Below are 12,394 nucleotides of genomic sequence, written 5' to 3' on the forward strand. Positions count from 1 at the left end.
TATCAGAGTCTTTTTTTTCCTCCTCCTAGCCATATGCAAATGAAGTGGCTCGCTTGCGTGTTTTTGTCCACTAAGAAGTAAGAACCAAATATTTGATATGAAACATCTGAGAGAAAAGGAAGATTCTGGGATTTTGAGCATAAACAGTTGAAAGAACCATTCCAGAATCAACTATGAATGACAAATTTACAGCATGAGTTGACTTCACAACCCAAACCATTGTTAACTAAGGTCCATGATTTGGTGAGAGATCATTATCTGCTACAGAGGATGGGATAGTGGGATGGGATGGGATTACCAACCCACTGGAAAACAAAATGGATTAGATTTTGATTATGGTAGCTTAAATCTTAAGTAACCAAAACAATCAATACTAACCCTGGGATGGGAGTGTGAAAATAACAGTGGCCCAAAAGAAATTCGCGGAAAATTTCCCAATAAGATAAACACGAGGCGTCACGAAATTGAATTTATATGAGTAGAGTAAACCAACCCACCGACCCAAAGAAGATGAGCAATAAAAAAGAAGAAAGCGAACTTATCCAGTTCCTTTCATGTGGAGACTTAATGTTTGACTGGCAGTTACGACCTATGAAAGCCCGCCCCCTGTTTTCTTCAACTACCATTTTGATAAAACAGGAGAAAGAGCTTCTGTTGAGCCCATAAACTCCCAAAATATCTGATAAATAGAGAGAGCACTCTCTGCTTTTTCCAACCACTGCAAATTATCTGCCCTGTTTTGTAAAACCCAAGACAATGGCTGAGGCAATGGAAAACGGAACTGGCACTGACAAGAAGGTGATGGTGGCCATTGATGAAAGCGATTGCAGTCACTATGCTCTCATGTGGGTTCTTGACAACCTCAAAGACTCCATAACCAAGTCTCCCTTGATCATCTTCGTGGCTCAGCCTCCTGCCACCGGAAATATCACATTCGCTGCGCCTCTCGGCGTTGCTCGCATGTATTACCCTATTTCATCCAGTTAAGTTCTTCAATTTCTCTCACTGTTGTTGATGTTACATAAGAGAAACAAATACCAACTTCATTTTTTTCTTTTTTTTTTCTTTTTTTTTCTTTTTTTAAATTTTATTTTTTGGTGCCTAGTAGCCTACTTTTCTTTTGTTTATTGAGCACAAGGGTGTTTCTCAAAAATTGTTCTTGTTGTGAAATCAGCTCCGGGTTATGTTGAATCTGCCCAGGAGAATCATAGGAAGTTTGCGGTGGCTCTATTGGAGAAAGCTAAACAGATATGTGCCACTTATGGGGTAAGGCCAAACCTCTTGATTCTAAATCCCAACATTTCATCCAATTTTCTATTAAATTATTTTTTGGGGAAAACATTGAACAAAAAGAGGAAAATTAACCCCAAAAAAAATGAAAAAAAAGAGGAGAAAAAAAATATATTGGGACCCATTGAACCAAACCAATCGCCAACCCCACTTCACCCGGCTCTCTCTCTCTCTCCCCATGCTCGCTCCTCCAGCAACCCCACCGACCTCAGGCCACCCCCCTTCCCCGCATTTACTCTCTCTCTCTTTCTCTCTCTACATACAACCACCCTTGAGATCCACCATACAACCACCCCATCCCCACCCACCCCCACCCCAGCCAAAACCCATCGCCCAGCCCTTGTCCCCGAGATCCACCCCCAAACCCAGACCCATCCCTTCCCTCCCCCCAAGCAGCCCTACCCACAGAATCCAGCCCGCAACCCACCGAGAGAGAGAGGATTATTTCAATTTTTTTTTAAGTGTTTAAAAATATATATATATATTTTTTAACGTATAAAATGATCATTTTGCCCTCATATATTTAACGATAAAAAAAGTTGATATCCTTAATCTTCTATTAAAAAAATAGAGAATTATCTAGAAATTGTGGAGTAAATTAATAGTTAAGCTTTAAATTCATAGTATTTTTGTTATGCGACAATTTAGCCCATCTGGGTTCCCTGACTGACAGTGACAAATCAAACTCCCATGTGTTACTCATTTAGGTGTTACAAACAGACAAAACACAAATGTAATATAGGAAAAGACGTAAACAGAAAAAGTAGATTCGCTTAATTGATAGTGACAAAAACTTTGTTAATTCTTGAAATTAGTGTAATGATTTACAAGAAAATCCTCTGTATTTAACTGCTAATTTGTCTTGATTACGTAGCAATCCTGTTCTAATTAGCTGATATGATGATAATTAGCTTATGGGTATATAGGTAGACCTTCTGTTTCAAAAGTATTTCTGATGTTTGTGACTTGTTGTGAGCGAGATTCAAACTTATAACCCCACATACTTCAAACTTATAATAACCTTATATTAGTATATTAGTTTTGTAATTTTCTTTTTAATAGGTAGAGGCAAAGGTAGTTACAGAGATTGGAGATCCTAAAACAGCCATATGTGGTGCTGTTGAAAAACACAACATCAATTTGCTTATTCTAGGGGAGCGTGGACATGGAACAATCAAAAGGTTAGCTTCATTCTTTTCTGTTTGTGTGTGTATGGGCATGTCCTTGTTCTTTTGTTTAGTTAGAGTGGTCTTCTGATGATTTTTAATGTGGTGACTCAGAGCCATACTTGGCAGTGTCAGCAACTACTGCGTTCAAAATGCCAAGTGCCCCGTTCTGGTTGTGAAGAAAGCACAAGTTCAAGTTGCTTGACATGATCCAGATTTCGGGATGTAAATAATATTGCATAATTAAGAAGAATGTACTGTGACATATTAATTGTGTTTAGATATGGATGATTCTGGTATCCGGTGAACGATGGCGCATATTCAAGCCATTTTCTATTAGATTTTGTTGGAATTTTAAAAAAGTTTTTAAAATTAACCGTTTTGGATTTATTTAATTATTTTAGCTGTTTTATTTTATTTATTATAAAAGTTATAAATATTTAATTTTTAGGTTTTATTTCTATATTGAACGCCTTAATTTTTATAGTTTAATATGGTGAAGGTAACATGTTATTGAATGCCTATAAAATGCCACTCCACCTTCACATTTGAACAACTACAATACCATCAGAATATCACATACCATCATCATCACCACAATCTGATTCTCTCTTTTTCTACTTATATATATATATATATATATATATTCTCTACTTTCTATTAGTATTTTCAGTCAATGATTATGTGACTTGGAAACATATCCATCTGTGAACGTTCTTATAATGGATCTTGACCTTGTATATTAGGGTTGTATCTTGGAGTCTTGTAGATCATCAATATATACACGTACGGAGGTTACAAAGGCCTTAGGATAATGTCTTTGACGTGCTTTACATACCAAGTTCACCTTCTTACTTATAATTTATTTTGCTTTTACTTACATATCATTTTTCTTCAGTTTCATTGTACCTTAATAGTTTTTCAATTTTTTTATGTGTTATTTATAATATAAAGGTTTTTGTATTTGGCTTTATGGAAAGAGGAAAACTATATTATTTATAACAATCTAAAGCCTTTGTAGATTAAAACTACTTTCTTTCGTACTATTGTTGAAGTCTCAATTGAATACTTGATTGATGAGACTACCACTTGCCACTTGGTTCAAATTGTAGTAAACAAAGTATTATCTTACATATGTTTCAAATAAATCATATTGTTAGGTTGCGTCTTTATCATGGCATAAGTTTGATTATATATGTGAAACCATATGTCTATTAAACCTTTGTAACTTAAAGTTGTTTTCTTTCCGTATTACTATTGCTTTAATACCTTTTAACTCTTTGATTGAAGCTTTTGCACTTGTATTGGACTTTCAAAATGAAAATTACTGTTTGTTTTGGATAGATGTAGTTTAAAGCTTTCATGTTGTCTATACAATTTCAATTGCTTTAAATATTGTTGGTACCTTTAAATTTTTATAATTTGTTGCTAACGTTTGGGCAATTACTGCTAGTGTTTGAAAAGAAAAAATCTACACACTAATTTATGTGGTATCATTATTATTATTATTATAGCTCAATGTTTTGGAAGAGAATAAAAGTCTAATTACTCAAAAAAAATCAACCAATTAATTACAAAATCAATTTAAAGCTAGATATTTGGAGTGTCTGCAAAATTGTTTTAAAATAAATTTCAATAATGTTAGTATTCAAAAGCTAATCAAGTACACCACATTTTATAACCCTTGATTAAAAATATAAAAAAACAGTCGCATTTGGCCGGCTTGTATCATAAAGATCATATATATTTCAAACTAATTCATTGAAATTGTGACCCTTTTAATTCTGATATGATTCCACTAAATTTTTATTAAGTATTAACATTCTGACATTATTCCTCTGTATAAATTTAGTTACATATTTGAATTTGTGATCTGCAGTTGTGTACGTTTTTCTTTACACACTTGTATATCTGTAATTGAGAGTTTATTTCGATGAAATTTAAAATTTTATTATTATATTTCTTTTGTTTCGAAACAAATTTAAAAATAAATAAATAAATAAATAAAGCTTTAATTAATTTGTGTTGAATCTTTACATTGGCTATTCATTTAGAATAACTAATTGTTTTTTTCTTCGAAGCGTAGACTACAGCTTATTTTATTAATATGTTAATTGTTGACTTTATTTCAATAGCGTTAATATATTAATGTTCTAATCATATTATTGTTGATTTTTGGATATCAATTATCTTTGGTTTTGGAAAATGAATCAAATTACGTTATGTGTGGTGTCTTTCGAGTATTTTATATAACTATACATATATATTGCAGTAACAATTGTGTTCAAAATTTATCTTATGGGTTATTTACTGTAGACATTCTTGAACTTGGCCTTCATTTGCAATTGAGTCCGTGAGCTTTTTTTTTTGACAATTACATCCGTTAACTCGATAAACAGTTGCAATTAGTCCTACCGTCCAAGTCAGTCAATTTGCCTATCAAAATGAGGGGTAAAAGCACCATTTCGAGTCAGAAGAAAAAAATTGAAAAAAGTGAAAAAATAAATAAACTTAAAAATTAAAATTAAAAATAAAGTGGGCACAATCCCAGCAATCACAGCACTAAAAAATAAATTAAAAAAATAAATAATTTCTGGTGTGGTTACAACTTACAGGCATTGCAATCACAACACTGCAATTCAACTTCTTAGCAGCCAAGGCAACTCCTTGGGCATGGTTTCCAGCTGAGGAGCAAATAACCCCTCGATCCAGTTGCTCCCTTGGAAGCGTTGCCATCATGTTGTAAGCTCCCCGAAGCTTGAACGAGAAAAACTGCAAATTCAACAAAAAAGTTTCTGTCGAAAATCCCCAATTTTTCCAATCCAAATTATTCAATTGAACACTTGGAACAACACTTACAGGTTGCAAGTCCTCTCTTTCCATCCAAACTCTCACTCCCAATCGCTCCGACAGCTTCGTGGCCAATTCTAACGGCGATTCGATGGCCACGTCATATACCTTCGACGACTGTATGTTCGTCATGTACTCCATGGCGTCGACAATGTTCCCGTTGTCGTTTCCGTCGATGGCAGTACGGTCGGGTACGGCTCCAAGGAAGCCGGGCGGGTACTGGAGCGAATCTGCCGAGACCAGGTTGGGAGGTGGAGACGGCGTCGTTCTGGTCTCGAAGGAAGCAGAGGAGGTGGAAACGAAGTGCTTGATAGGACGGCGGATGCTGAGCTTCTGGGGCCCATTAGGGAGGTGAGACTGGAGGTGTTATGACCGGAGAAGTGGGGAATGGGCTGGGCTTACGCGGAGGGCCTCCATTGGTTGATTGGTTGGAAATGGCAGCAGTTTTTCGCGAGGAAGGAGTTGGAGTTTTTCTGGGTTTTGCTTTTACTTTCTAATTTTAGTCACACTGACTCACCGTTAAGCTCTTCCGAAGGGCCAATGAGAAAATGACACGTATAGTAAAGGTGGATGGCTATTGGTCTGTGACGCAGATGCAGGTGAGACTCGAAATGACGCTTTTACCCCTCATTTTGACTGGCAAATTGATAGACTCGGACGGCAGGACCTAATTACAACTGTTTATCGAGTTAACGGATGTAATTGCCGGAAAAAAAAGTTCACAGACTTAATTGCAAATGTAGGCCAAGTTCAGGGACGCCTACAGTAAATAACCCTTTATCTTATTTATGGGAATAGAGATTTACCTGATTTTCAAGCAGGAGTTATGATGGAATCGATATATCAGGGGTCCAATATCATATACCGCAAGATAAGTGCTACCAATTAATATTTTATCTTATGCAAGTGTGAGCGTTGCTATAAATGTATGTGATTCAAAGAAATTAACTTTGTTTGAATTTTGTGAAATAAGACAATATAGAAACTTATAATTTTCTACTTGTTTAGTTTTGTCAAATTTTAAATAAATAACCTGAAATGGAAATCTATTTCATGATCTTATCTACATGGTCTTTTTGTTCTTTACGTCTGTTTATTATTTTATTTAATCTAGAAATGTCAATTCATGAGAATGCCTTTTCTTGATTGCATACACTTATACCTTTTCTTTTTTCTATGGAATTTCTTTATATTGTTGTGAATGCTCAATTTTATCAAACTTTAATTTGCTGAGTTTTCTATGATTACTTGTTTTGAAACCAACTTCAATTTATTGAGAATAAGAACTTTTAAATTTATGGAGAAATCAAATTTGACTATTCCCTTCTATTTTGTGCATATGGGTATAGTTTTCAAAATACAAATATAAATTTCATTTGTCTTTATTGAAATTAATTGTCCAGATTTTGCCTAATGGTCACACTCTTGTTTTTAATTCCTATATTTATTTTGGCAATAAAGTTGTTAATAATGTTGGGTGATTGTCTTCATTAACATGGTTATGAAACTTAATTGCATTTTTGTGTTAATATTGTTAAGCTTGGCTGGAGCTTAATTCAGTTATATAGTCTTACTGCAGAAGTATATATAAATATATATTTTCACTGTTTTTTTTTTTGTCATGGTAAAATTTTGAAAACCTTATTTAATTATTTTGGTTGTTTTATTTTATTTATTATAGAGGTTATTAATATTTAATTTTTAGGTTTTATTTCTATATTGAATGCCTTAATTTTATAGTTTAATGTGGTGAAGGTTACATGTTATTGGATGTCTACTCCTCCTTCACATTTGAACAAACACAATACTATCAGGGCTCGTTTGGTATGTCAGACTATACTAAATAATATATGTCGGTTAGTATTAATCTGTTTCGAGAGTACTGACTGTTTATCCATAATATTATAAGGCGTTTAGTGTTATTCCGGATAACTAGTCTGACTAAGTTATATTGTGTTTGGTGATGTTTCGGATAACATAATATCATACTATTTTTAAAAAAAAATTCTTTGATAATTTTAGTGGAAATTGAAATTCAAATGACATGATTTTTTTATTTTTTATTTGGTAAGATTCATATGACAAGATTTGTTTTTCATATAACCCATTATCATAGTTGTAGTATCTCATAAAAATTCCAACATACTAACATAATTGTAATCTTAACACTCCATCCAAGATTGAATTGAAGTACCTACTAATAGTCTCCCTCGATCGCTTAAATCTACTACTCATTGTACGATTATGCGAGTGTGTGTAAAAACATACACACTTGCTCTTCTATGGTTATTGAACCATTTATTCTCACTCTTTGAAAGCACTTTTGTAGGTCTTGAGTTGCAATCCTGGACTCCTATATGTTGTTGGCGCCGTTGTTCCAAATTGTGGTTTGTCCTCATGCACCAAACCATGATATGCAAGAACCACAATCTAATAATAAAGTATGTCTCTTTCTTTCACCCATGTCTAGGCATAATATAAAGGGAAAAAATTTAGTAAAAGTAATATAAATAATCATGCATTAATTAGATGTTTAGCAATATAAATTCATGCATTACACAAGACTTGTAAAATTAGAATAATACAACAATAAGTAAAATTCTGCACATGACAGAAGACTACAAAATACCATCCCGCTTGCAATATAGAAATATATGTTGTCTTCTCTTTGAAAGCACTTTTGTAGGGCTTGAGTTGGGCTATATGAGCCTAGTACTACTCACTAAATTGATTTTTCTAATAGCAATTGGCAAAGAAAAAAAAAGGGTTCATTCATGCAATTTTAATTTTGTAATTTTGCTTTCTCAGTCGTCAGGTATGTATGTATTTCACTAAACTACCAACACTAGCACTAGTATGTTTAATACCAACAATCTAAATATTCCCACAACGTCGAATCACTATATCACATACAAAGAAAACATTTGATTTAAAAAAATGTAAAAAAAAAAAATTCATAACCTAATTTCCACAAAAATTTACACAAAAATTTAATTAAAGAAATGAAATATATGAAGAATAGAGAAGAAGCAAGAAGAAGCATATTGGAGAGAGTATGAAAAAGAGAGAGAGTGAGGGATGGATACCTGGAGAAGAGTGAAGAAGATAGCAGAGAAAAACCCTAGGGAGAAGAAGATGAAAAGAGCATATGAGTTTTCTCGTAGAATGCTTGTTCTTTTTCCCTAGTCGTATAATCAAGCGTGTATTATCTAAATCGGGGTTGTGGGTTGTATTAGTTAGCCAGGTAAGGAGAGTATTAAAAGCCCAACCCATATAAAATAGTCAGGTAATTAAATAATATAAGTTGACACCAAACACCTGACATAGACTATTTACTCCTATCCATAGTCTAATACAGTGTACCAAACGAGCCCTCACATACCACAATCACCACCACCATATGATTCTCTCCTTTTCTACTTTTATATTCTCTACTTTCGATTAGTATTTTTGGGCAATGATTATGTAACTTGGAAACATATCCGTTTGTAAACATGCTCATAGCGGATATTAGCTTGTGTATTAGAGTCGTATCTTAGTGTCTTAGACCGTCAGTACCTGCACATAGGGAGGCTACAAAGGTTTTAGGACAACATCTTTGACATGCTTCACCGTATCAAGCTCCACCTTCTTACTTATAATTTATTTTGCTTTTACTTACCTATCAATTTTTTCTTCAGTTTCATGCACCTTAATAATTTTCCAATTTCTTTATATGTTATTTATAATATATAGATTTTTGTATTTGGCTTTACGGAAAGAGAAAAATTATATTTTTTAATAACAGATTTACTCATGTTCACATGCTTGAAACTTTTAGAAACAAAGAGATTACTAGACTTTGAAACTAGTGATATATTTTCATCAGTTGGTCCAAAGTTTCATGGACAATACATAATTTACTACACTGGTTTTAAATTTGGAGGCATGCTTCTTGAAATCTAATCAACTTGAAGCAGAACAACTGTTCTGTCACCCGAAGATACGGTTGAGGGTGGCTGCTAGTCGGACTCCACCTTGAGCCAACCGCCAATTGACTATTGGCAGCCGGGAGAGGAAATAGTCATCTGCAGACAATGTTTTTAATCATTTTTCATTCTGAGGAACAAACAAACATAAACTAGCGTTGAAGTCAAAACATTCTCTCCTTACCTTCTAGCACTGAACCTTCTTCTGCACCCTTGTATGCCCAATCACAGGCCGCTTTGATGCCTTCAGATGCATATCTGCAAAATAAGTACCCAGATTTGTTTCTTATGGGGTTGTGATACAATGAATGATCAAGTTCAAAGTAGAGGAAATTGTTAAGCTGCAGCAGGGCTTATGAATTTCTTTCTTATGGGGTTGTGATACATACACGTCTGGGCATGCTGTCTTATTCAAGCTGCAGGCCTCCCAGCCCTTAACTTCATCTGCCCATTCAGTCTGTTGTAAAGAAATATAAAGCCAAAAAGAACACGAGGAAAAAAAAAAAAAAAAAACAGATGGATGAGTCTTAGAAAATATTGCCAAGAACAAGTATATTATAGTTGGCACAGAATGGATACAAATACCGTAATATTTTGTTTAATTGCATCAACCAGTTCTTCCACATTGGAGTCATAGAATCTCTCTTCTGCTGTCTCGACTATGTTGTCATCCCAAATCTGAACGCAGTATACGTTTAAAATGGTTTAACTAAAAGTAGCTTGTGCAAAGCTTGAAAGGAGGATGGAGTTGGCAATTATACTCACATGGTGAAGATTTTGCTTCCTTGTGTACCAGTGAACATCAATTGTATTGCCTCCCTTGTCTGAAGTAAAGCCTACATGCAGAGGCTGTGTAACATATATTAAGGTCAAAAACTAATGAAAGGATCAAATCATGCATGTCTGAGAAAAGAGACTGTGAGCGTGACATACCTGATGGATGTCTCCAATGAAATGGGAAAGAAACAGAAGCGCTTGCGTGAGATTATCTGATTCTTTGCAGAAAGAACAGAGTTATATATATAAATATATAGTCAGCCAAATTGAGTATTAGATCACATAAAAATTAGGATTAGGATCTCCAAAGGTTACATTTAGGCTGAGAAGAATGGCTATTGTAACTGAGAAGCTGTGAGGTATAATTGTTAATAGCCCCTGCAACGCAGCGCCCCTTCTCTCCATTTTCATCTTTGCAGTCCCCTGGAGATTTTATGACCATGAGGAATTTTTATACTATTAAATCGCTCAGAAATTACATGATCAGTTATTACAAGGAAACAATGCACTAATGTGAAAATTGAAATCGAATGTTTAAAAAAGTGTAAAAGACTTACTATTGTATTGGTAATTACAAAGGTTGTCAGGAGTATTAATGTAGTGAAGGGCAGAGGACCAGTGATAAATAAACTTGACATGATCTGGCCATATGCACAGACTGCCCAAGTCATTTTCTGCATAGGCAGGAAGCAGCTGCTTCACTGCATCTGCTGCTGCTTTGCTCAACCTAGACTGTTATCACATCATCACATCACAAGCACAAAGGAATTCATCCAAAATAACACAAATCCTTTAATCTAAGCCACACAAAGAATGAAGAGAGATGATGATGATGATGAATAAGTAAGAAGAACCTGAGCAATTCTGCAAACTGTGAGATGGCCAACAGTTCCCCAACCATGTATGAGAGGAAAAAGAAGCAGCAGTGAACACAAAGTAATTATCTGGATTCTGCCACACCCCATTGCTTCCTTTGCTCCTAAGACCACTGAAAAGATGCAGCTCATCATATATGATGGCCTTTCTCTGCTTTTATAGTTACCACTCAGATATGGGAGTGGGGACTTAAATTGGAAAAAAATCTAAAATTGACTGTAGGTCCTTTTCTTTTTTTGAACTTTTTCTTTTTCTTTTGAGCTAGGATGGAATGGATATCCGAATTTTGGATAGAATCATATTTGGATGTCATTGAGTTACGATCGCGATAGTAACTCAATGACATGGTGGCTCTGATGAAACTCTGTGTTCACACACAAACACCATTGGACTAAATGACCGACACATATATATATATATATATGTATTCATTCATGGTAACGTGCTTGAAATGGAAAGCAACTTTAAAAAAGAATGGGATTTGAAACATGGAGAACTTGTGGTGGTGGTGGTCGGACTGTACGTAACGGTAGGTGCTCTTCAAAGCCAAGCCAACAGAATATCATGGCATGGATTGATTACGTGTGTTTATTATTTTAGTTTTTTGGGGTCTTGTTTTGAGGGAATATTTTCTGTAATTTATTACTCACAAGCAATGCTAAATTCATGATTTATCTACCCATTACATCCTCTGTTTCATTGTCTCTTCTTCCTATCTCTCTCCTTATTTAATAAGTGACATGAAGAGAGAGATAGGAAGAAGATGACAATAAAACCGGGATAGGAAAGTTTTTTTTCCTTATTTTGATATCTTTCTTTGTGGAATATTCTTTAGAAACTAAAAATCTTTTCCTCCCACAAAAACAATAGGCAATAACCTTTGCTTTAGCTGGGTCTTTCACAATGTTGACATTACAATGATGCAGCAGATAGGCTATGTATTAAAAGACGCAAAATGTAATTTACTAATTTTATTCTCTAGCCCCCTGTGCATGCTGGACAGCCACTCTCGCAATATACGCTACCAAAAACCTATGATAATATGATATAATACCTTTAAATGTTTAATAGTTTTATAATTTCTTATGTACGTACAAGGTAATGCGATAGCGGACCTTCATGTAACTTACTATAAATAAGGCCAACAAATACAAAATTGAATTTGAGAAGAACAAGGTCATTTTCTTGTTAGATCATATCTTTTAAATTACTTATTCTTCTTAAAAACAGATTTACACGATTGATTTGCTATAGGCTAACAATATCCCACGGCAAGGCAGAGCAACTTTCTGTGTAAATATAATAGGTCCAAATCTTAGATGGGACGAGGCCCAAAAACTTAGATAGGCCTGGTAAATTTAACCTTTGAATAGAGTGTGGGCCTTGTGCATACGGTCCGTTAGAGCTAAATGACTCAATTAATAAGCACTTCTTTTCTGGTAATTACTTTTCTTCGTATTGCTAGTA

The 12,394-nt window shown here is 34.5% G+C and overlaps 2 protein-coding genes and 1 long non-coding RNA gene across 3 annotated transcripts; 1 reads left to right on the forward strand and 2 right to left on the reverse strand.

The window, feature by feature from the left end:
• Positions 1 to 36: 36 nt before the first annotated feature.
• On the forward strand, positions 37 to 2,828 carry LOC103341498 (uncharacterized). Its single transcript, XM_008245024.3, has 4 exons — positions 37 to 982; positions 1,175 to 1,266; positions 2,353 to 2,471; positions 2,571 to 2,828. Exons 1-4 carry the CDS (start codon positions 757 to 759, stop codon positions 2,659 to 2,661), a joined length of 528 nt encoding a protein of 175 aa, XP_008243246.2. The 5' UTR covers positions 37 to 756; the 3' UTR covers positions 2,662 to 2,828.
• A 2,112-nt stretch (positions 2,829 to 4,940) lies between these two features.
• Positions 4,941 to 5,953, reverse strand: LOC148919763 (uncharacterized). Its single transcript, XR_016123816.1, has 2 exons — positions 5,316 to 5,953; positions 4,941 to 5,228 (listed from the first exon to the last, which is right to left on the reverse strand). It is a non-coding gene; the product is annotated as an uncharacterized LOC148919763 (long non-coding RNA).
• Positions 5,954 to 9,141: 3,188 nt separating this feature from the next.
• Positions 9,142 to 11,190, reverse strand: ENDO2 (endonuclease 2). Its single transcript, XM_008245023.2, has 9 exons — positions 10,906 to 11,190; positions 10,609 to 10,783; positions 10,367 to 10,474; positions 10,208 to 10,263; positions 10,040 to 10,123; positions 9,860 to 9,952; positions 9,664 to 9,731; positions 9,459 to 9,532; positions 9,142 to 9,373 (listed from the first exon to the last, which is right to left on the reverse strand). Exons 1-9 carry the CDS (start codon positions 11,059 to 11,061, stop codon positions 9,279 to 9,281), a joined length of 909 nt encoding a protein of 302 aa, XP_008243245.2. The 5' UTR covers positions 11,062 to 11,190; the 3' UTR covers positions 9,142 to 9,278.
• Positions 11,191 to 12,394: the final 1,204 nt, after the last annotated feature.

The sequence above is a fragment of the Prunus mume genome, linkage group LG2 (genome assembly GCF_029339155.1).
Source record: "Prunus mume cultivar Tortuosa linkage group LG2, ASM2933915v1, whole genome shotgun sequence".
NCBI classification, from domain to species: Eukaryota; Viridiplantae; Streptophyta; class Magnoliopsida; order Rosales; family Rosaceae; genus Prunus; species Prunus mume.